The following is a 25,071-nucleotide window of genomic DNA, read 5'->3' on the forward strand; positions in this document are numbered from 1 at the left end:
GTTTCACATTTATGATATCCTATCCCCTCTCCACCCCTAACCCTGGCACAAGGGGTCCATCATGTCTAGAATGTACTACCTTCTCACCTCTGCCTTGTAGTTCTCCTAGATTACATCAAATCATAGCTCAGATACCACTTCCTACACAAAGCCTTTCTGGATCCTTCCATATAATAGCATTCTCTTCCTCTTAAAATTACTTTTTATTGAATTGCTTGTACTTTACACTTACTTTTTATTTCTTTACATATTATATCCTCTTATAAGCTCATTAAAGTCAGGTACCATTTTATTTTTGTCTTTGAATCTCCCTAACCTACCCTAGTTCCTGGCTCACAGAAAGTGCCTTGGAAATGTTTGTAGAATTTATTTAATTTAATTCAGTATCTGGACCAAGGCTGAGTATTGTGTGGTAGATATATTGAGGGAAGGAAGGGTCCTTTATTCATCATCATAATTCATTAAATGTGGTATTATGTTAGCTACTGGGGACAGGTACAAGATTCCTGGCTCAAGGAATCTGTTATTTATTTGAGAAGACAAGATATATGAAGAAAATTAACAAAACAAGATAGCATCTGTTAAGTGTCCAGTGAGTGGCAGAGACAATGACCATTACTATTGAACAGTCAGACATTCCATAGAGAAGCTTGGACTTGAAGGGTACAATATGAAAGAGAAAATATTTGTCAGGTACCTACTCTGTACAGAGATGGTAAAATAGGATTTAGAAAAATAGAGAGAAGGGACAGCGGCATTCCAGGCACTGCTCAGGATGAAGAAATGGCATATTCGGGGAACAATGACTAAGTCCAATTTGGCTAGAGTAGATAGTTCATGAGGGAGTCAATTAGATTAAGGGTTGTTGGAGATAACATTGGAAATGTAGGTAGAGAGCGGTCAGATTTTGAAGAGCCTTGAAAGCCAGCTTAAAAATGAATTTTATTATGAAAGCAATGGGGAACCATTGAAGGTTTTTGAACAGGGAAATAATGTATGTGAAGTGATATTTTGGGAACATTAATTTGGCTGTGATAGGTTGGATGGATTGGAGCAGAGGAAAACAGGAACTATGAGACTTTTTGGTTGTCTGGCATTAAGAGACAAGAACAGGGCAATTGGAATAGGAAGGAAAGAAAGCAAATTATAAAAAGGAATAACAAATAGGATCTTCTGACTGGCTGGTTGTCAAAGGAGACAAAGAATGAAGAGTTGAGAATGATTTTAATTTATCTATCCTGGAAGACTGATAGGACAATTCAGGGCAGCTGGGTGGCACAGTAGATAGAGTGTCAGGGTGTAGATTCAGGAAGACTCATCTTCCTGAGTTTAAATCTGGCCTCAGATGCTTACTATCCATGTGATCCTGGGCAAGCCACTTAGCCTTGTTTGCCTCAGCTCCTCATCTGTAAAATAAGCTTGAGAAGGAAATTGCAAAACACTCTAGTATCCTTGCCAAGAAAACCCCAAATGAGGTCATGAAGAGTTGGACACAACTGAAAAATGACTGAACAATAATAATACTTCAATGGATATGCTCTCTCATTGGTGGGGATCAATGAAGATTGAATCACGATTGAAAAACAATCCATACTTTCTCATCTTTTGTTATTTTTATACATTCTCCACAATGTATTCAATGCCTTGGTTAATACAGAGAAGTCAGAATGGGCAGCTTGTTTTGAGGAAAAGATAATGAAGTTAGTTTTACACATGTTCAATGTAAGGTGAGAGTGGGATGCTCAAATACAAATGCTTAGCAATCAGAGATGTGAAACAGAAGCTCAGAAAGCGATAGGATTAGAGATAAGGATTAAGGACTCATATGGTACAGGTGATAATTAAAGTCTAGAGAATATGTGACTGAAATTCCTTGAAGAAGAGGACAAACTCTTTCATTATAGATTTAAAGGTAAGTGTTGGAACAAAATGACTCTTGGAAGAGGTGACAGATTGACTTAAGGTTACACTAAAGTATAAATGTCAGATACTTTCCTGAAAGTAGCTTTTGACAAGGTGGAGGGGAGAGGGTACAAGGGTACAAGTGTCATATCTGGATACCTCAAAAATAAAGGCCTTGAAGGCAGACAGTTACAATCTCAGGAATAGAGCCTAGATGCTGCAGAATCATAGGGTGACCTATATCAGAAGCCTGACTCCTCCTACCCCTCAACCATTAGGGAGATACAAGCATAGTCATAACATGCCTATGCCCAGAGAGAGGAAAATGCAGAGCTTCCTTCACCACCTTTTTCAAAAAATTAATTAATTTCTTTATTTTTAGTTTTTAACATTCACTTCCACAAGATTTTGAGTTCCAAATTTTCTTCCTATCTCTCCCCTCCTCCCTCCCCAGATGGCATGCATTCTGAATACTCCCGATCTGCCCTCCCTTCTATCACCCCCCCTTCTCTTATCCCCATTCCCCTTCTATTTTCCTGTAGGGCAGGATAGATTTCTATACCTCATTACCTGTATCTTATTTCCCATACCAAGAAAGACACAGAGACATGCCTATATCAGGGAAGTCCCTCAAATGTAATTGAGGAAGGCCTGTGCCCCGAAGGGTTATCTGGAACTAAATTACTCTTGATGAACAAATGAATCTGCCAAAAGGTTCCACAATATCAGCTGGTCTAATAACTGCCAGCAATTTGCCTGTCTGCCCATCATAGTCTTAGAGCTCAGAGAGGGCCATGGCTGATCTTTCCCTATCCATGGTCCTGACTAAGCTTGTCGCTGCTAGCTCTGCTGTTACCTATAGCTATGGTGCTGACAAGTTCACTTGGCCCTTGAGGAAGAAGGATCAGAAAGAGAGAGGGATCCTCCAGGACAACTAGTCTAATGCCTCCTTGTTTTACAATTGAAGAAACTGTGTCTCAAGGAGATTCTGTGATATGCCTGAAGTCACAGGCAGGGTCACCCCAGGTCTTTTGACTGTACAGCTTTCTTTACCTTGTACCCTAAGAGTTTGTAAGGATGTAAGTGTCAAAAGGCAAGACAGACAAGCGACAAAGAACAATCTGATACAAATTTACTAAGGGCCAATTCTAGTTCTCTATAATAGCAATTCTAGTCTCCCTGAAAAGGGATAGTCTATAACAACCAGATTAATCAAGAATGAGGAGAGATATGGGTGCTAGTATTCTCCACCTGGCTTTGTTCCCTTTTCCTCTCTAGATGCTAGGCAAGCCAGGGCATGACTGGCTTTCATGATTATCACAGATCATTGTTTTTTTTTTTTTTTGCTAAGGGATAGAACAGTAAGTGGCTTGAGAGACACACACTCAGAGTACACTCTCATCCTTTTTTAAGGTCTTGAATTTTCTCACTGTATAATGGGAAGGCTAGAGTAATCAACATATTTTTGAGTGCCTTCTTTTTCTGTCATTAGCATTGTTCTAGATACTATGGAAAATACAAAACAGTGTAAGATGTAGCTCCTTTTTGGTGTATACCTTCCCTGATCTCTAGTGTTTAGCTCCCTTCCTCAAAAGTAGTGTATTTTTACTTCTCGTAACTCCAAGAGAATGCAAACTTTTTGAGATCAGGGATTTTTTTCATTTTTATCTTTGAATCTTCAGAATCCAGCAAGTGCCTGGCACAGAGTAGATGCTTTAAAATGTACATTACATTTAAATGAACTAAAAGGAAAAGAGTATCATGCCAGAAGACAGTGTTAAGTGCCAAAGGAGCAATACATCTAGTAAGTACTTTGGCAGTACAGAGTTCACAGGAAATTAAGATCCCTATGGCCAAGAAAAACTGTATAATGCAAGTGAGGCTTAGCTTATGCCTCCAGGATTCTATGTACTATGTGAATTAATTCCTTAGAATACTTGGCTTTTCTATAGCAAGTCAGGTGTTGTGTATCAGACAGATGCTGAGTGCTATTTTTAATAATCATTGCTATTACTATTCCAACCTTCTTCTCTTTTTTTGCCGTAGGGCCCAGATATTGATGCCTCACAGCTACAAAGCCTTCTCAACAAAGAACTCCTTAAAAGTAAGAGATGCTTGCCTAGTTAGAATGTCACCTACTATACCCTAGCAAATATAGTCATTGCTTCTTATTTCCCCACCATTTTGTCCTTTTTCTTTCCTCAGGTAACTCTTCTGAACCCCTAGAGAGAAAGTTCACCTTTGATGAGTGCTGGAGTATTTTGGCTCTAATGGATGGATCCTTCATGTTGTCTCTTTTCCCCATCATTTCACCTCACTCTAAAGCCACTTCTATCACATATGTCACCATTCTGAGATTCCCTAAAGAAGCTTGGTATGGGAAATTCAGGACTAATTCCATTTCTCATCATTCAGTAGTCTAAGGACTCATATGAGGGAATGAATCTCCACTGAGTCTGTCCACAAGCTCTCTAGGACCTAATCTGTTGAGTTCATCTCCAAATATTGAGAGTGAGAAGCTGAAGTTAGATGTGGAGGTAAAGATAATGATTGATTTTAAACATACTGAATTGAAGGCACAATTGGTAAAGTGAAAAGTACACTGAGTCTGCTTTTGGAAGATTTGGGTTCAAATGATACTTTCAATATACTACCTGCATGACCTAGAAGTCACTTAACCCTTCTGGATCTCATTTTCCTTGTCTTTAAAATGAGGTCTTTGAACTAAGCAGCCTCTGAGGTCCCTTCTAGCTTTAGAGGTAATAGCAATAAGCTGAAGGAGGGGAGGGGCATTCTAGTGCAGATGCCTCTTCAGCAGTTGGAGAGAGGAGACTGAAAACAGCCGAAAGGTAGAAGTAGAGGTAGTCCTATGGATACAGGGGAGAGCTGAAGACAAAATAACATGTGTCTGAAATTCCTCATACAGTGGATAAGACCTTTCATTCTATAACTAGATATGAGGCTTAAAATGTAAAGATCCCTGGGAGATGTAACACGTTGACAATGTCACGCTAAGCTTTAACTTAACTCATAAGATCATCTATTTCTAGGTGGAAGGGACATCAAACACCAGATAGTCCAACCCTATAGTTTACAGATGAGGAAGAGTAAGCCCATAGAGGTAAAGAGACTTTCCTAAGGTCATATAGTGTCTGAGACAAGACTTGAACTCAGATCCTGTGACCTGAGTCATTCTTTTGACTGTGTATCAGGTCCTTTACTGAGGATTATCTAGATTATTTATTATTATATTATATTATCATAATTATATTAGATTATTTAGATGAGGGAGAAAGAGAAGCTGCCTTCCTGAACCTTCCTTGGCCCAACATCCTTTTACTCCTTTTTTTCTGAGAAAATCTCAATCATCTCTCAACAAGTTTCCTATTCAGTATCCCCTCTATATTTCAGGCTGAGAGAGAGAAAGATAGACAGAAAGACAGAGAGGCACAGAGAGACAGAGACAGAGACAAGGCAGAGAGATACCAAAAAAGAAAGAGACAAAAACAGAGTGAGAGAGACAGAGAGAGACAGGGGAGGGGAGAGGGAGTAGGAGAGAAAAGAAACCAGCTCCACCATGAAATCTCCTTGGTAGCTGCCTTAGAAGCTATTCATCCTCTGTGCGTGTGTATATGTGTGTGTGCATACATGTGTGCTCCTGTGCATTTGCTGTACCTTTTAGAGTGAGATAGATCACACCACTCTCCAACTGTTAACAAGACTCTATTGGAAATGCATTGCTGGTCATTGTAGAACAAGAGGGCTTCTTGATGAAAACATAAATCAGCCCCCTGTCTCTCCCAATATTTTTGCTGAGTTTTGGAATAGCTCTGCAACATGATTAGGACATTACAGATCTCTGACAGATGAATAAAAATGGCCAGAAGCAAGCCCACTGCCTGTAGAGGGCAGGCAGCTTTACAAAAACCTATGAATGCTGGGCATATGCAAAAAGCTGACAGAGTCTTTTTCACCAATCTTCCTTTCATGTCTCAAATTTCTGAGATGGATTGTTTCACCCATAGGTTGCTGTCCAGACCATTGAACAGTATGACCTATTCTGACCTTCAAATATAAGAAGTGTTTTATTTGATGAAGGCAGTAGCAGGGAGTGAGTAAACATAGAAACTTACTGCTTTGGGACCCTGAAATGACCCTCTCTAAATGACCCCCCACCAACTATATAGGAAAGACCTTGTCTTGCTCTGTCAAGTGGTACATCTATGGCAATATGGCTTTCTTTAACCACCAGGATTGCCATGAGAGAATGATGGCTCTCATAGGAAGCAGCTACAGTGGTGAAGCAGGAAAGAGGCAATAATAAACTCATTGTTCAGATCCAGACTGATCCCTACTTCAGCCCCATTCATGCCCAGCTGGAACATTTGCTAGATCCTTCTTTTTTCACTGGCTGTGCTCCCTAGCAGGTGAAAAATACTTGAAGGAAGAGGTGTGGCATCTCCTGAAATCTTATGAAAGTCAGATGGATGTGAAAGTGGAACTGAACCTTTAGAGGTGAAAAAAATTTATAAAAATGAGTGTGCATTTGTAGACATAGCTCAGAAGGATGCATGAACAATGCTGAGGATATCTTCAAGGTGCATTTATTCAGCAGACAATAGCTCATATTTATGCAGGGCTTTTGGAAAGTGCTTTCCCATCTCAGGCTCTACCAACACAAAAAAAAAATCAGAGAGGGGGGTAAGTTTCTCCATCCCAACTCTGATGTGCTTAATAAATGTTACTGATATTCGTAAAAAAAAAAAAAAACTCTCCCCAAACCATGGAAGACAGTCTATGGGTCTGTTCCACCCGCTGAAGACTTAGTGGGGCTTTCTCCTTCAGCTGAACTCCTAGTTCTTGTCTTTCTCTTGAAGAAAAATCTAAGCCAGGTGTATTTTAGGAGTTGGACATTAAGTCCAAATGAAATATAACTGGCTCATGATGATCTGGGTGGTCTAGCAGCTGTTGGTTTTCTAGCTTGAGACTGAAGCATGGCTCCATTGATGGCAAGGCTAGAACTAGCCTTCCTGCTCACACTGCAGAGGGTTGATCTTAACTCCCCTTGTGGCACAGGTCAAGGTCAATGGACGTCTTGACATAGAAGAATTTAGGCAGCTGTGGAAGAAGCTTATTCAATGTCAGGTAATGAACTAAATTCTTATTAAGTTCAGTTCAGTTCAGGTATAGTGGAAAAAGCATTGGATGAGGAAGTGAAAAGACGTATACCTTAGCCATAGCCCTGTCACTAACTAGCTAGTATAATATAAGGTCCTTAAGGATATGGATTCTCTTGCTTCTGCATTTGTATCCCCATAACTTACATAGTAAGTGCTTATGAAATGCTTGTTGATCTAAGTTGATCTAGTTGTGTGACCTTGGGCAAGTCACATTGCTCCTCTGGGTTTCAAATGCCCAATCTGTTAAAATTAGAGAGTTACATTATATAACATGTTCAAATCCCACCTCAGCTACTCACTGGCTATGGGACCCCAAGCAAGTCAGGCCACCTCACTGAGCCCCAGTTTTCTCATTTGTAAAATGAGGAATTTGTAAATTTTGTAAAACACCCACTTCACAGGGTTGTTGTAAGGATCAAATGAGGTAAATAAGATACTTTGTAAATTTTAAAGCTCAATATAAATGCCACCATTATTATAAATGCTTGTTGAATTGAGAAGATTTGGGGTCTTCCTTTATATTTAGGATAAAGCAAACACCAAGAGCTGAGCAAAAGCCAATTTTTCCATGTTTCCATGAAAAGTTTCCATGTTGCTATTTTGGTCTCTCATAAATCATCCCAACCAGAATCTCCCCAAAGATACATTCAGTCCCACAACCTGCCTTCTTGGTATTTTGCCTGGAAGCAGTAACCCCCCATAGGTGTTTCTGGGTGACCTTCAAGGGAAAGAGATACACAACCCATGCTAAACAGGTTGGAAGGAAACAGATCTAGTTAGAACAATAGTGGCCCAAAACAAGCAAGCCATTGTGAGGGAATTAGGGGAAGGCAATAGATAGCAAAGGAAATAAGCAGAGAATACCAAGACTGCTGCAGATGCAATAATAGTAGTCCAGCCATGGCAGTTTTAAGTGTATTGTTGGCCCTCATGCATTTTATTCCATTCCTCATCTCTACCTTACCTGTTTTCCATAGCCAGATCCTATTGCAGTATTATAAAAATAACCTTCATGAATAATCAATCAACAAGCATTTATTAAATGCCTACTATGTGCCAGGCTTTGTGCTAGGCATTGAATATGTAAAAATAACAAAACAGTCCTTGTCCTCAAGAAGCTTACCTTCTGCTGAGAAGCTCCAGAGCATCATTTTAAAGATAAGAATCTTAAACTCTCATTGACTTTTCAGTTCTTAGAGAAGTAGTAAAACATTATTAATAATTATTATTATATTTAGATAGTGGTTTAAGGTTTACAAAGCACTTTACAAATATCTCATTTATATTCACAACAACACTGAGAAGTAGATCATATTATTATGCCCATTTTATAGATGAAGGCAGACAGAGGTTAAGTGACTTGTCTAGGGTGACATAGATAGTAACTATCTGAGGCTAGATTTGAACTCCAATCTTCCTGAGTTCAGGCCCGATGTTTTATCAATAGAGCAACCTAGCTGGAGTTAGAGTCAGGTTCAAATTTTAGTTCTAGCATTTGCTGCATGATTCTGGACAAGTCCTTTAATGTCCCTCAATTTGGTCATCTTTTAAACGAGGATAAATAGTACTTGCTCCAGCCTAAATACCTTGTGAGGAAAGGTCTTGAGATCAGGGGCCATGTCTCATTTAAACTATGTTTCTCTCCCAGTGATTAGCACAGTGATCTTTACACTCTCTGTTTCTTAGTTTAATGAATGAATTTATTCTTTTCCCATGTAAGGACATTTTCCGGAAAGTAGAGAAGAATGGCTCTGGCTTCCTCATGGGTTCGGATCTGTGGAAAGTCATACAAGAATCAGGTACAAAAGGGTTTTAAGCTAAGGGTTTAATCACCTCACCTTTATGAGCATCAGTTTCCTCATCTATAAAATGGGAATAATAATATTCACAGTGTCTATCTTACATAGGGTTTCTGTGAAGCTCATTTGAGATGAAGTATGTAATTTCTTTTTTTTTAAAGTGGTATTTGAAGACTGTAAAGCACTTTAAACTGCTTAAATGTCAATTATTAAAATGATTACTGTTATTTCAGTGGGTCAGGTAGAAGAGGTTAAATGACTTGCTCAAGGTCATACAGCTAATATGTGTCAGTGGCAAGTCTCAAATACAAGTTTGCTTGACCCGGAGGCTAGTTCTCCATCCACTATGCCACACTGCCTCTCAGAGCTTTTTGGAGTTACTAAAATGCAGATAGTATAACTAGCTAGTTCAAAAACAGACCATCCCTCCAATGGCTTTCTTTTGTAATGATCCAAGACTAGAATGGGTCTGTGATCTTTCAATATGGGTACTTCCTCAAACTGTACAGATTGTAACCTTTCCCTCCTCTCTCATCATGTATGACTCTTGTTCTTGTCCTCTTCAAAATATGAGAGAGAGAGAGAGAGAGAGAGAGAGAGAGAGAGAGAGAGAAGGTGGGAAGGAGGGAGGGAGGGAGGGGAGAGAGAGAAAGAGAGAGATATAGCTAACATATTCTAAGCAAGATTATTCCAGCCAAGCTGGATGGCTTCAGGAGAAAGGACGGCATTGCACTGAGTTCCTTCATTCTGCTGACCTCTACTGGCTTCCAGGGCTCAGATACTCTCAGCACCCGGCAGGTTTCTCATGTGTTGGCATGTTTTTCCTAATTGGCTTTTCTCCCCCGAGCATCTCTAATTGTGAGAAAATAGCTCTGTCTGATTGATAAGCTCCTGGAAAGGGAGCTCACATTAAAGATGCTTCCATCTCAGCATCTGGCCAGCCGGAGTGTAATATCCCCTGGCAGATTGATGGATCCTTTTCAGGAGGGGTTTGGAGCTAAATGAAATTGAGTGAAATCTGTCTGATACATAGAAGGAGGAGGCAAATAGAAAAAGACATGTAAGTGGCAGAAAAAGCTTTAAATTCAGGGGCAAGATTTATCAGTTAATATTGAGGTTTTACCAGAAGTACACCTTGAACTGAGGCTGGCCTAGGGGTAGGTAAGGTAGGTGGCTGTCCAGGGCACAACACTCATGTTGTCACCAAAAGGAATTGTTTTCAATTTAATATTTTATTATAAATGCATTTACTTTTAATGTCATAAGTCTGTTTTCCAAAGCACCTAGATTTTTAACTTCTGGTAAGTCAAAGTGAATGTGTTACAGTGAAGGGATGCTGGACACTCCTAGCAAGTTAAAAAGGGGGGGAAAGTGAGGAAAGGTTACTATGTCCCAGTTCCATCTTTAAGCAGGTTTCATAAAGTCCTAGAAGGCAAAAAAGGCCAAGGCCAATCATGCTTGGCCTCTTCACTTAACTCTCATCTTGAGTCAATAACACACTCCTTTGTCATCAGAATTATTCCTAGATACTTTCATTTACAGTGAGCTACTAGATCTCAGAGCCATTAGGTATGGAGCTGGAGCTGGAAAAATATATTTCGCAGACATGATCTATTTCCTCATCTGGCTTGAAATCGTGTCAAGTAAGTAAAGCTAATGGGGGGCCTAACTTCTGGGAAGCTCTCACTCACGTCGAGTTTGACAAGGCAGAAGACAATTAGGGAGATTACCATCACTGACCTTCAGAGAAGATCAGGTGGAAGGGAGGTGGAGCTAACTGGGTCCTGCCTCTATAATCAGCAGATGTCTATAGACGAGGTACCCTTTCTCAATAGGCCTGAAGGAACAGAGCCAACTTTAGGCAAAGTGGTTTAAAAAAAAAAAGGTAAAATTCAGAGGATCACTGCATTTGAGATCTGGGAGGAACCCTAGATTCTACCTAGTCTGACCCCTTCATAGTCAAATAAGGAAACTGAGAGTCAGAATCAGGAAAAGATTTTCCTAAGGTCTCACAAGTGATTTGGACTTGGGTCAAATGGTCCTTGTTTGTCTTGGGTGCCTCCAGTATCTCTTCATCATTTCCCCCAACATAGGACTTCCTTCCTCTTCATTTACCTAGCGCCCCCTCCCTTCTTCCTCATCCTCTTCAAATTCCCTAATATCAATCAATGTCTCAATATCAGTCATTTATATCACAATATGAATTCAAATCAATATTGTTATCTTTCTCTTAAGGATAGAATGACATTTTTGACCCTTGGATACAATAACTTCAGACTTTAGCAATCAGAGGGGGGATATATTGGCAAGCAGTCCTTCTCCCATTGTCCCTGAAATCTCTCTATCTTGGCAGCTACCTACTTTGTTCCCTCCATCCTTAAATGCCCATTCTCAACGAGGGATTTAGAGTGAGATTGTTATAGACTTTAAATCAAGTCTGAAAGAGCTGCCAGGTTACTGAGTTCTTCCCTTATTCATGAGTCACTGCCAATTTTCAAAGGAGAAAATAGGTACAGAGCAGGAAAGTGACCTTCCTAGGGTGTTTGAATGTTCCTCTGTGTTTGAATCACAGCTGTGCCAATCATTATATCTCCAAACTTAGGATAGTCATTTGACTTCTTTGGCCTTCAGTTTCATCATCTGTTAAATGGGCAAGTTGGACTATATGGTCTCTGCTGTCCCCTCCAGTTCTATATCTCTGATCATGAGATCAGCAGCAGAGGACTTGGCAAAGGCAGCTTGAGAAAAAGACTTTGGTGTACAATTCTGGCATCAATTAACCAGTATTGATTAAGTTTCTATAGCATGTCTGAGTCTATACTAGACTTTATTAATACATGAAGAAATCTAAGATTTACCAAGCCATTATGCCAGGGAGCTCACAGTATGTTTGTGGAAGCAAGATTAATGCTGCAAAATAAAAAATAAAGTATGCCAAATATAACAGAAGACAACTGAATATTATTGTTTGTGACCCCAGCTCTCACTGCTAAAGAAATATGGAGCAGAGAGAGATGAGTGTGAGTTAGAGTCATCAGAAAAAGTTATTTGGAGAGGGAAAGGCACCTGGGCTGAGCTTTGGAAGGATAAAGAGATGGATTTATATGGAAGGATAAGTGGAAAGAGGACTTGTAAGCAGGGACAATGTGAGCAAAGGAATAGTAAGAAGATTTTTTTAAATGCCAATAGCACGTAAAACCCTACTTACTTTTCCACTTGCCTCTTCCACTTGCCTTTCTCTCTTCTTTTCTTCCTCTGAATGAAATACCCCTTTTTTTCCTTCCCATAGGCTTTCCCGCCATTTTAAAAAATTATGAATTTAACCAACATGAATATGTTTGTAATATATAAAGAACAACAGAAAGGGAGGGTTGTGTCTACTCTGTGCATTTTGTATATTCCTATTTCTACACAAATAGTCTCTCCCATTGGAATGAAAGCTCCTTGAGGGCAGGAATGGTTTTGCTTTTTTTTTTGTATCCTTAGGCACAGTGTCTGGCACTTGGAGAGTGCTTAGTAAATATTTGTTGATTGATTGATGGGTTGCATCTGAAATTGTGAAGCTTTATTACACACAGCTTTTTCAAATGTAATTAAATTCAACATAGTGGTAAAAAAACTGCCCTGTTTTTCTAGAAGGGGGACACCTTCTAAACTTCTGTGCATTTTTAAAATATTTCATTGATATTCTTGTCTTCTTTTTCTTCTCTCTCTCACACACACACAAACACACACACACACACACAATCACTATCTAGGGGTTTTTCATAACCTCTCAAAAGATGGGAAAGGACTCTACTTGACTGAAACTGAGGTAAGGCTATTTCCTCTTTGTATCTCAATGCGTAGAAGCTCCAAAGCCCAGGCACTGATCTTCTTTTAGCAAGATGGTATTTTTCCTTGGACTTAATCCAAAGACATTCATCTCTGTGGACATATTGAGCAAGCCTGGTGCCATGCAGTACATCAGAGCCCAGCAGCTTCCCTCTCCCCAATTACAGCCTTTATATATTGCTTTCCGTTAGCACTGCTTTAAGGTCTTGGCAGATGGATTTTATTTTTTTCCCAAAGGCTTAATAAACCAAAAGATTATGTTGGAGTAATAAATACAGGAGGGATAGGAGGAACAACTCTGAGCTTGGGGCACCATTTAACTTCGTTATGTTGGGTTGGTAAAGAAATAGTCTCTAGGCCTAACCAATAGGCACATCTCTCTGACATGCTGGCCTCTCCTATTTCTACTGAGGTGACAGGAGAAATATATGAGCATCCAGGGAAGCTTTGGAGGAAACTGTTTCAACCTTACTGTGGTCTCTCCAGTTATTTTCCTTGACTTGGGATTAGCCAAGGTAAAAGAAGGATATAGAGGAACAGGAACAACCCAGGATAATAGAGTATCTGTTGCCCTGGGGTACTGGACAATGATGGAAGGAGACATTAAAAAATGTTTGGAGGAAGTTGAATTTGCATTAATGTGAAAAGCTACAATATGCTTTCTGCTTGGACTTGAGCAAAGGTGAGGGAGGAATAGGGTGGGAGGGGGGTCCTGAAGATAATAATGTTTTTCTTTTTTTCCTAGTGGATCAAGTTCACCATGTATTGCTGAGTCACTGATCAAGCCTTACAGAGAAGGTAAGAAGTTGCCTTAGACTTCCTTCCAACAAATAGCACTCCTTTGTTCAACTCCCCACCAATGGCTCTAAGACTTCTTCCCCAGGGTCAGCAGCAAATTAACTGCCCGGACCCAAGCCTACACAGTAACAGCATGGTTGGGTAGACTTCCACGATGAGGAGACCAAAATCGCAGGCCGAGAACAATTAGGATTCACAAAATCTGTCAAACTGTTTCAAAGTGATTGGTCAACAATTTTGGGTAGTTGGGACTGAAATTCTAAGAAGCTAGGGGTTTCTGGGTAATCACAGGGAAGGAAATTTTTTTCTCACTTCCTACTCTCTATCTACCTCCTAGACAACCTCAGAAATTTTGCTGATGTGCCAACCACCTTTCCTCTCTGGAATCTCTGCCCGCTGGCCCCTGATAATCTGCTCGGGGACTATCTCCTGGCCCAGTATTTCAAGAAGGCCTCAACCATGCTTCACTTCACTCCCTTCTCTCCAACCATATTCTCAATAATATCATCAACCACCTTGTGGGTACCCTTCCCAACCCATCACTTCCATGATCAAATCACCTTTGCCTTTATTCCTAGAGAGATGCATCAATCTATTCCACTATACTCCTAATTGATATCCCAGCAAACATCCAGACCAAAGTGTCCCTCCTCAGTCACCACAGCCCTGTGTGTGTTTTCTACCTATTAGAATGTAATCTTGAGAGAAGGGGTTGTCTTTATTTGTGTATTTGTACCCTTAGTACCTAGCATACTGTATTGCTTAATAAATGTTACTGCATTGCATTCACTTATTTTTGTTTATTCATTCATTCATTTTGACTGAACATTTTGAATGAAAAGCCACATAGCAGTTTGCATTGGTGCATATTAATTAACTGAAGGTGCTTGAAAAATCATTAGTCAACCGGACACTTTTAAAGATGTGTTAAGTTGATAAAGCCAACTGGAGTCAGAGGTAGTTATGGTACCTTTAAGAAACCTCCCATTCTTTGTCCTAGATTTTCCTGGCTCTCTTCAGGCTCTAGAGGCAATATGTCCAGGCACAATATTACTCTTCAGTCTCTAGGGACAAACCTATATACATTAACCAAGGTGAGACAAACCTCTCTCTCTCTCTCTCTCTCTCTCTCTCTCTCTCTCTCTCTCTGTCTCTCTCTCTCTCTTTCTCTCTGGTTAGCCAAGATAAAGTTAGAAGTTTTCTTTTTTTTTTAAACTTATTCAGTATTTTATTTCCCCAATTACATTTAAAAACAATTTTTAACTTTCATTTTAAAAACTTTGAGTTCCAAATTTTTTCCCTTCCTCCCTCCCCACCCTCCAATTTAGAAGGCAAGCAATTCAGTATAGGTTATATATGTGTAATCATGCAAAACATTTCCATCTTAGTCATGTTGTGAAAGAAAACACAGACCAAAATAAATAAATAAATAAATAAATGGGAAACACACACCTCAAGAAAAATAAAGAAATTTAAAAAGTGTCCTTCAATCAGCATTCAGACAACATCAGTTCTTTCTCTGGGGATAGATAGCATTTGTCATCATAAGTCCTTCAGTGTTGTCTTGGATCATTGTATTGCTGAGAATAGCTAAGTCACTTACTGCTGATCATTTTACAATAATTCTATTACTTTATAGACAGTACATTTCACTTTGCATCAGGTCATGTAAGTTTTTCCAGGTTTTTCTAAGAGTATCCTGCTCACCATTTCTTATAGAACAACAGCATTACATCATAATCACATACCACAATGTGTTCAATCGTTCCCCAATTGGCAGGCATCCCCACAATTTCCTAATAAAGGGAAAGTTCTTATGAGTTACAACATCTGCTTATATAGGAATGTAAACAGTTTAACCTTATTAATTCCCTTGTGATTTCCTTTTCCTGTTTACCTTTTTATGCTTCTCTTGAGTCTTGTATTTGAAAGTTAAATTTTCTCTCCAGCTTTGGTCTTTTTATCAAGAATGCTTGAAAATCCTCTATTTCATTGAATGTCCATTTTTCCCCTGAAGAATTATACTCAGTTTTTCTGGGTAAGTGAGTTTTGGTTGTAATCCTAGCTTCTTTGCCCTTTAGAATATCACTCATATTCCAAACCCTCTGATCCTTTAATGTAGAAGCTGCTAAATCTTGTGTTATCCTGACTCCATGATATTTGGATTGTTTCTTTCTGGCTACTTGCAATATTTTCTTCTTGACCCAGGAACTCTGGAATTTGGCTATATTTTTGGTAGTTTTCATTTTGGGATCTCCTTCAGAAAGTGATTGGTGGATTCTTTCTATTTCTATTTTACCCTGTAGTTTGAGAATATCAGGGCAGTTTTCCTTGATAATTTCCTAAAAGGTGATGTCTAGGCTCTGTTTTTGATCCTGGCTTTCAGGCAGTCCAATAATTTTTAAATTATCTCTCGTGGATCTATTTTCTAGGTCAGTTATTTTTTTCAGTGAGATATTACACATTGTTTTCTATTTTTTCATTATTTTTGGTTTTGTTTCATTGTTTCTTGATTTCTGATAAAGTTATTAGCTTCTATTTGCTCAATTCTAATTTTTAAGAAATTATTTTCTTCAGTAAGATTTTGTGCCTTCTTTTCCATTTAGTGAATTCTGCTTTTTAAGGCTTTCTTCTCCTCATTAGTTTTGTTGTACCTCTTTTACCATTTGGCCTAGTCTGTTTTTAAAGTGTTATTTTCTTCAATAATTTTGTATCTCCTTTACCAAGCTGTTGACTCATTTTTCATGATTTTCTTGCATCATTCTCATTTCTCTTGCCAATTTTTCCTCTACCTCTCTTACTTGATTTTCAAAATCCTGTTTGAGCTCTTTCAAGGCCTGAGACCAATGCATATTTTTCTTGGAGGCTTTGGATGTAGGAGCTTTGACTTTGTTGTCTTCTTCTGAGCATGTGTTTTGATCTTCTTGGTCACCAGAGTAACTTTCTATGGTCAGAATTTTTTTCTGTTAATTGATCATTTTCCCAGAGTATATCTTGACTTTTAATTCTTTGTTAAAGTGGAGCTCTGCTTCCAGGGTGGAGGTTGCACTGTCCTAAGCTTCACGGGTTTTGTGCAGCTGTTTTCAGAGATATTTCCAGGGACCTGTAAGTTTTCGGTTCTTCCAAGGTGGTATGATCTAAGGGGAGGTGCGTTTACTACTATCTTGGCCTGTGCTCTGGTCTATGAGTGACCACAAGCACTCTTTCCTCCTCCAGAACTGTGATGGGGGTTTCCACTCCATTGGCTCCAGCGTGCTAGTGCTTGGCCCTGGGACTGCCACCCAGAACTGTGAAGCACATCTGATTATGGGCAAAGCAAGAGAGTCCTGCCTCGGTGGTAGCAAAGAGACTCCCTAATCTCTTTCTGACCAGTTGTTCAACCCCCTTACCATCTATGGGCTGACAGCTCTAGAAGCAGCTACTGCCACTGCTGATTCAGTGGCCCAAGGCCTGCTCCTGGTTTGCTGAAGCTGGATCTGTGCTGGCATGGCCTTCACTGGACCGTGCTCCATTCTCATCCAGGGGCAACAGAAGGTCCTGCTGACCTTCTAAGTTGTCTTTAGCTGGAAAACTATTTAACCCATTCTTTGTGGGGTTTGCTGCTCCAGGAATTATTTTATGGCATTATTTAAAGGTGTTCAGAAGAGTTTTGGGGGGAGCTCAGGCAAGTTGCTCCCTTTTCTCTGCCATCTTAGCTCCACCCAGAAGTGTTCAAAAGGAACTTTTACATCTTTTTTTTCAGTTTTCAAAGAATGATTCCATTAAGATTTTTGAGACATTCTGCACATTTATCTCACAGGGTTATGAAGAGGAAAGCACTTTTTAAATTTCAAAGAGCTATAAAATATGAATTATTATTCTTTATTGGTTTTAGTTGGTCCAGAGGAGGGAGTGCAAATCCATCCTCACTCCTGGAAAGATCACCAATAGGAGGCCAATGGGATTTTCTTCATAGGCATTGGAGCACCTATCAGAAGGACTTGTTTTGGAATGATGGTGAAGAGTAAGTCAGGAGGACACGAAGCAGGAGTGAAGGATGAGGGGATACGTGGAGATTTCTCACTGCTGACTCTGGGCAAAATAATTTGACCTCAGTAGAACTGTTAAAATTGATGGGTAATGGATGGGGAGAGATTCATGCTTATTATATCTGTGTGAAATCATAGTGATTTGCATCCTTCTGCTACACCAATTGCTCAGGGAAGCCTAACGCTCACGTAAGGAATAATAGTACCAGGGGCAGCTAGGTGGCACAGTGGATAGAGCACCGGCCCTGAAGTCAGGACCTGAGTTCAAATCCAGCCTCAGACCGAACACTTGACACTTACTAGCTATGTGACCCTGGGCAAGTCACTTAACCCCAATTGCCTAAAAACAAAAAAAGGCAAAAAAAAAAAAAGGAATAATAGTACCTACTAAGTATGTGACCTTGGAAAACTCAGTTACCTCTCAGGGTTTCAGTCTCCTCATCTACAAAATGAGGGAGGTTAGACTAGATGACCTTGAAAGTCCTTTTCATCTCTGATATTCTGTGATTCTGTGACTCATTAAATCAGGGGGAGAGGTGGACAGGGAAAAAGAAAGCTTTAGAAAGAGCCTCCTCTGATAAGCTTTTACTAGTGTCTATTTAAATATTATTATGTTTTAAATTAACAAATATGTATTTTCACTCCTCCCAACTCACTCTACTGAAAAGGAAGGAAAGAAGGAAAGGGGAGAAAGAATAAACATGTATATAGCATCTATTATGTGGCAATCACTATAATAAATGTTTTAGGGGCAGCTAGGTGGCACAGGAGATAGAGCTCTGGCCTTGGAGTCAGAAGGACCTGAGTTCAAATCCAGCCTCAGACATATAACACTCACTAGCTGTGTGACCTTGGACAAGTCACTCAACACCATTGCCCCATTAAAATAAAATTTTAAAAAGATACAACAAGTGTTTCAAACAAATATCATCTCATTTGATCTTCACAATATCTCTGGGAGGGAGGTGCTATTATTATCTCCATTTTTCAATTGAGGAAATTGAGGCAGATAGTAGTTAAGTGATTTTCACAAGTTAGCCAGTGTCTGAGACCAGATATGAAATCAGATCTTCCTGATTCTAGGCCTGGTACTGTAACCACCACACCACCAGGAAAAAAAAAAAGGGAAAGGAAAAAAAATTCCTTGTTAACAAATGTGCATAGCTAAACAAAAAAAAAATTCCTTATTGACTGTGTTCACAGACATAGCTCTCATTCTGCACCTGAATCCATCACCTCTCTGATAGCATGCTTCATCATCAGCCTTCTACAATCATGAATGGTCATTGGGTTGACGGGAGTTCTTATGGCTTTCAGTTGTCTTTCCAGTGTTGTTATTATGTAAATTGTTCTTCTAATTTAATTCTCCAGTAATTTATAAAAATGTCGGAAAATGTTCATTTTTATAATATTGATGTAATAGTATGTCATACAAATATAAGGTAGACTTTGTATGAAAGGCATGTGATGCTAGCATGAGTAGGAATGGCTGGCTACCTGATACTCTTAGCCAAGAGCAGCAGAGAAGGCTACACTAATTCAGATAAGGATAGAGAATTGAATGCAGACTCTGTTGCCCTGCCTTCCCTTTGGGCAACATGCTGGCTGGGGGGCAGCTAGAACCAGTAGCCAAATGTACTCTCCAGGCAAGGAAAACCACTGGGGGCCAGGGTTTGCACAGAATTTTCAGACAAAGGTTCTGCCATGGTAGCTGTCCCATCACTCATGAGGAAATAGGGTTAGGGAGACGAGGCATTAGCAACAGGGAAGGAGTTCTAAAATCTAAGCAGGAAAATCTATTCAAGACGAGATTGAAATTGTAATTAAACCATAGCAGCAAGCTTGCTGGAAAGTTTTATTAGACAGTTCTAACTAGAACTGGGTGTGAGTTAAGCCTTAAGAGTGCTAGAGTTGTATAACAAGGCACTAGGAGAGTGTGGCCATGGAATCCTGTGGCTATTCATAGTAAAAATTATTCTGGTCCTGCTCATTTAGTTCTGCATTAATTTGTAAGTTTTTCTATATCTCTTTGAAATTATTTTTTTAAAATTCTTATGACACACTAGTCCATCACATTCATATATCACTTTTTTAGCCATTCCCCAATGATAGGCATCCTCTTAGTTTCCAGGTTTTTTGCTACTGCAGACAGAGCTGCTATAAATATTTTTGTACATATGTGATCTTTTCCTCTTTCTCTGATCACTTTTAGGCATAAATCTAGCATTTCTGGAGCTGCAGATCAACAGATAGAATCAAGAAACCAGTCCATGGCCAGGAGGTTATAGTAGGCATGGTACAGATGGACCGGTTGTCATTAAAGCCAACCTTGGCTTCAGTCAATTCCAATGTAGCCACACTGTTTCTTCTACATCTGTCCCCTGCACATTCAATTTTTTAGAGCTCAGTTTGCTAATCTTGACACTGACTATAGAGGAGACATTATCTGATGTAAGTGATTCTAGAGAATATAGTGGGTCAGAGGACCTGCAGTGATTGAGGGCTGGGATCAGAGCCTTAACTAGGGTGGATCAGCTGAGGCTTTGTCCTAGGGTGGGAAAGATAGAAGGTCCTTAAGAATAGTACTTTCCTGGAAGCATTTCTTTCCCTGCTTGCCTTGGTCCTGGTGGCATCTCCCTCTTTCCCTGCCTTCCTCAATTCCACCTCACCTCATATCTACTCTGGCAGCAGTGGCTGCCGCTAAGGGAAGATAGAAAGTAGGAAGTCCTAGAATGCATTTCCTCCTCCCACTCAGGTAACTATACCTCTTTCCCAAAACCGTGGTCTCTACTGCTTACCCCATGTGAAAATATTGCTAGTTAGGGTTCTGACTGGACTATTGTATTTTCCAACTCTCTACAACTGGCTCACCTGCCAAGGAGCTGTGAGGGGCTTGGTACCATCCTAATGCAACACAAACAACCTGGCAAATGACAAATTTCATGAAAGGCTGCTGTGGGGACTTGTTGCTGGCACTGCCTTCTTCCTCCTGGCTAAGAAAGGCAATGAGCTGTGGCCTTAGAAAATGGAAAGCTGGCTGATGTCTGAGCTGTAAGATGAATAAAACTAAAATACAATTTTAGGGACATTTGATATCTGACCATGTTTTTCTCTCTAGAACAAGCTCCCTGAGTCCTTCTAAGGATTCTGGTTTCCATTTAACTGCTGTTGGCTTCATTGTTATCCAAACCCACTCCAGACAGAGTATAAAGTGCCGAGGGGCAGCAGTCTGAGTGAGCCAGGCCCCACCATGCCATGACCACCTGTCTGGAAATATATTCTCTTTTTTGTTGGGAGCCTCTTATTCCATTAGTGGTATATTGAAATCTCCCGCAATTACTGATTTTTCTATCAAATTCTCTTGGCAAATCAGTGTTCTTTATCAGTGTTCTTTATCAAATTATTTGCAGTCATTCAGGATATAAATGTTCAATATTCAACACTTTCTAGTCATCTACATACCAGACCACTTCCATTCTGGTCATCATCTCAACCGTCTCCATACCAAAACATGGACTCTGCCCCTGGAATGACTCTGGGCTCTGAAAAGTGAGTTGTTGCCTTATTTTGCCTAATACAAGCATCTATCTCATTTCCTGGCCATTTCCACACCCTGCTGCCCATGTAGAGCACACCCCTCCCCTTCATGCTCCTTTATGTATTGTTACCCCAATAAGATGTAAGCTCCTTAAGGTCATGGATAGCCATGTTCTCATTATATTTGTAACTGAAGCACCTAGCACAGTTCCTGGCACATGGCCAATGCATAATAAGTGCTTTAGTTATTTAGTTATCCAGCTGGGTATATTGATGTACTTGTATTGTAAACAATCCGGATATAATTTCCTTGTTTCTCTCTCTTAATACCTTCTCAGTGATAGAGTCAGAGAACTTGAGTTCAAGCCTGCTACCTATGTGATCATGGGCAAGTAATTTTACCTTTCTGGTCCTTGGTTTTCTCATTTGTTAAATGAAATTAATCCTTCCAACTCTTAAAGCATACAGGATCCTCCCTTTAACTTTAAATTGTCTTATCACCAGGGAGGGAGAATCCTCTTTCAGGTAACATCTGAACAGGCTTAGAAAAAGAAGGAAACTCATCTTGGCGGAGTGAGGGGGGCAGCTAGGTGGATAGAGTGCTGGGCCTGGAGTCAGGAAGACTCCTCTTCCTGAGTTCAAATCTGTCCTGAAACACTTACCATCTATGCGACCCTGGGCAAGTCACTTAACCCCATTTGTAACTGTTTTTCATCTATAAAATGAGCTAGAGAAGGAAATAGCAAACCATTACAGCATCTTTGCCAAGAAAACCCCTTCATTCTCACTTCTTATCACTCAAACATCTCTCTCTACTACCACCTCCTTCATTCCAGTCTAAGATGAAGCAATAGTTCTTTTTGCCAATGCAAACCCTCAAACATGAGTCCTCAATCCCATTCCCTCTCACCTCCAGCAAACTGTTCCCACTATCATCCCACTCTCTTACATTCAATCCTTATTTACTAGCTCCTTACCTGTTTCCAACAAGCATGCCAATGTCTCCCCATCTTTAAAAAAACTATCACCTAATGCAACCACCCCCGCTAGCTATCCCATAACTTCTCTTGCTTTCTTGGCTCAGTTCCTTGAGAAAACAGTCTGCAATCAGCATCTCTCCTCCTCTCACTCTCTTCTAAACCTTCTGAAAACTGATTTCCAGTCTCATCATTAACTGATATTGCCCTCTCCAGAGTTACCAATGATCTCTTACTTGCCAAATTCAGTGGCCTTTTCTCAGCCCTCATTCTTCTTGAACTCTCAGCAACCTTTGACACTGCTGATCACCTTCTTCTCAATATTCTCTCCTCTCTGGGTTTTCCTGACACTCATGTCCTGGTTGTTTTCCTTTTATCCAACTACTCCTTCCCATTCACATTATGACGGCTCTTCATCCATGTCACTACCACTAACAGGTTCTCCTCAAGGTTCTGTCCTAGGCCCCTTTCTCTCTCTCTCTCTCTCTCTCTCTCTCTCTCTCTCTCTCTCTCTCTCTCTCTCTCTCTCTCTCTTTTAGGCAATTGGGGTTAAGTGACTTGTCCAAGGTCACACAGCTAATACATGCAAAATGTTTGGTCTGAGGCCAGATTTGAAGTTGGGTCCTCCTGACTTCAGGGCCGGTGCTCTATCCACTGCACCACCTAGCTGCCCCAGCCCGTTTCTCTTTTTGCCTTATACAATCTCACTTAATGATTTTATTAGCTTCCATGGGTACTATTATTATCTCTATGCAGAGATTTTCTAGATGCATTTATCTCATCATAGTCTCTTTCCTGAGCTCCAATCCAATATCTTCAACTGTTTCTTGGACATTTCAGAATGGCTATCCTATAGGGATCTCAAATCCATCAAGGCCAAAACAATTTATCCTACTTCCCCCAAACTCTCTCTCCTTCCAATCTCCCCTAGTACTATCCAGACCACTACTGTCTTCCTGAGTATCTGGCATCAAAACCTCAATATCATCCTTATCACTTTACTCTTACTCCACATATCCAATACATTGCCAAATATTTTTGTTTCTTCCATCACAACATCTATAAATGTTCCCTTATGCTCCATTTGGAAAACCATAATCCCAGTAATGATCCTCATCACCTCTTGCCTGAACTAATGTAGTAGCCTTCTAAACTCTCTGTCTTGAGTCTCTACCCAACCAAATTCATCATCCACTCAGCTGCCAATGAGATTTTCCTCAATTGTTGGTCCAATCATGTGGTACTTCTATAATGAGTTCCAGTGCCGCCCTTTTACCTCAATTATCAAATATAAACTCTTCTCTTTGGCATTTAAGACCCACCATAACCTGTTCCCTAGGACCTATCCAGTCTTCTTATACCTTACTCCTCTCTACACACTTTACAATCTTTCACTGACACATTTACAATTCCTATGTCATCTATTATCTTTGTACCTTTGTGGTGACTGTCCCCCATGTCTGGAATATTCTGCCCCCTCCCATACCTCTGACTCTGAATTTCTCAGCTTCCTTCAAGTCTTGGTTCAAATCCTAACTTCTTCAGGGGGCCTTTTCCTATGTCCTTAGTTGCTAGTGCCTTTTCCTCCCTCCTAATACCTTCTACCAATTCTGTATACCACGTAGGTAACTTAGTAATTCATATGTTGTTTCCTCTATTAGAACATGAATTTCTTGAGAGGAGGGAATGTGTGTTTGCTTTTCTTTGTATCCCCATCACTTAGCACAGTGCCTGACACATAGTAAGTGCTTAATAAATGCTTGTTGACTGATCCACAGGTCATTTCCAACCCCCTCTGCTCCCCTCCTTAAGTCTTGAACATTCTCTTATATCAGCTAAATGCACCTTAATAAAGGACTACTCCTTTAAACATTCACTGGCCTTGTTGTTGTTCAGTCATGTCTAACTCTTTGTGACCCCATTTAGGGTTTTCTTGGAAAAGATACTGGAGTGGTTTGCTATTTTCTTCTCCAACTCACTTTACAGATGAGGAAACTGAGGCAAACAGGGTTAAAGTGACTTGCCCAGGGTCATACAGCTATTACGTGTCTGAGGCCAGATTTGAACTCAGAAAGATGAGTCTTCCTGACTCCAGGCCTAGCATTTTATCCACTGTGCTGCCCATTCATTGGCTTATCAGCCTCTTTTGTGAAACTTTTACATCCCCAAAGTGCTAAAAATAGACTGGAATAAGTGTACTAGCATTCCTATGTGAGAGTCCCAGACATAAGAAGGAGATTGATGTACCTTCTTGGGTGGTATAAGGAAAGTGACCGGTCTTTGGGTGTGAGAGAATGTGCGGTAAAACAACAACAATAATAACAACAAAACGCCTCAACGTGAGTCAGTGGGCACTCCAGCGAAAGTCAGGGGAGTTAAGAGAAGAGAGAGATAGTCTGAGGCTGGGAGATGTGGCATAGCAAGGAAGGCGCCCCTATGGTGTTTAGTTGAGTGTCTCCTTCCCTCTTGTTGTCATTGTGGTCTTGGGGGATATTCATGGTTCTTGTCAGTCGACATTGTCCTCATAAGGCTCTTAAGCCCATGCACCTTGTGCAGCAAAATGGGGCATGAGGGCTGATGAGAGTGTGAGATCGGATCTAGCTTTGCCCTCTTCACCTGACTTGGTATCAGCTGAGTTTGTGTCTGGCTCCCATGCCTAGAGAGCAGCGGTACTGGGCTTGTGTAATGTTTAGCAGCTGTGTGACCCTAGGAGAATCATTTCATTTCTCTGAACCTGCTTCACCCTCTGTCAAATGCATACAAAAATCTGCACTCTGCCTGGGTTACTAGCTAGAATCATTCTGAAGATGAAATGAGAGATCTTCTTTAAAGCACTCTGTAAATTGGAAATCACCATAAAAATGCCAGCTACCATTATTATTAAGCAAAACCCCAGCTTCCCTTAAAAGCAGATGAGGGTGAGACAGGAGAAATTCTGTGATATTTAATACATTCTATAGAGGGGAAAAGAGGCAGTGTGGTACAAGGGGGAAGGTATTGACTCTTGAGTGAGAAG

General features: G+C 40.2%; 1 protein-coding gene and 1 long non-coding RNA gene across 2 annotated transcripts in view; both read left to right on the forward strand.

Annotated features, from left to right (window-relative positions):
• LOC110206692 (calpain-13) overlaps nucleotides 1–6,415 on the forward strand; it is a 79,626-nt gene extending 73,211 nt beyond the window's left edge. Inside the window, 2 exon segments of the mRNA XM_078149156.1 lie at nucleotides 3,949–4,006; nucleotides 6,330–6,415. Of these exon segments, the coding sequence (XP_078005282.1) occupies nucleotides 3,949–4,006; nucleotides 6,330–6,415 (144 nt within the window).
• A 2,380-nt stretch (nucleotides 6,416–8,795) lies between these two features.
• On the forward strand, nucleotides 8,796–14,302 carry LOC144455611 (uncharacterized). The gene is made up of 5 exons (XR_013484334.1): nucleotides 8,796–8,881; nucleotides 10,424–10,524; nucleotides 12,640–12,695; nucleotides 13,461–13,513; nucleotides 13,851–14,302. It is a non-coding gene; the product is annotated as an uncharacterized LOC144455611 (long non-coding RNA).
• The last annotated feature ends 10,769 nt before the right edge of the window (nucleotides 14,303–25,071 follow it).

This window comes from Phascolarctos cinereus, unplaced genomic scaffold, assembly GCF_003287225.1.
Source record: "Phascolarctos cinereus isolate Bilbo 61053 unplaced genomic scaffold, phaCin_HiC Scaffold_2;HRSCAF=192, whole genome shotgun sequence".
NCBI classification, from domain to species: Eukaryota; Metazoa; Chordata; class Mammalia; order Diprotodontia; family Phascolarctidae; genus Phascolarctos; species Phascolarctos cinereus.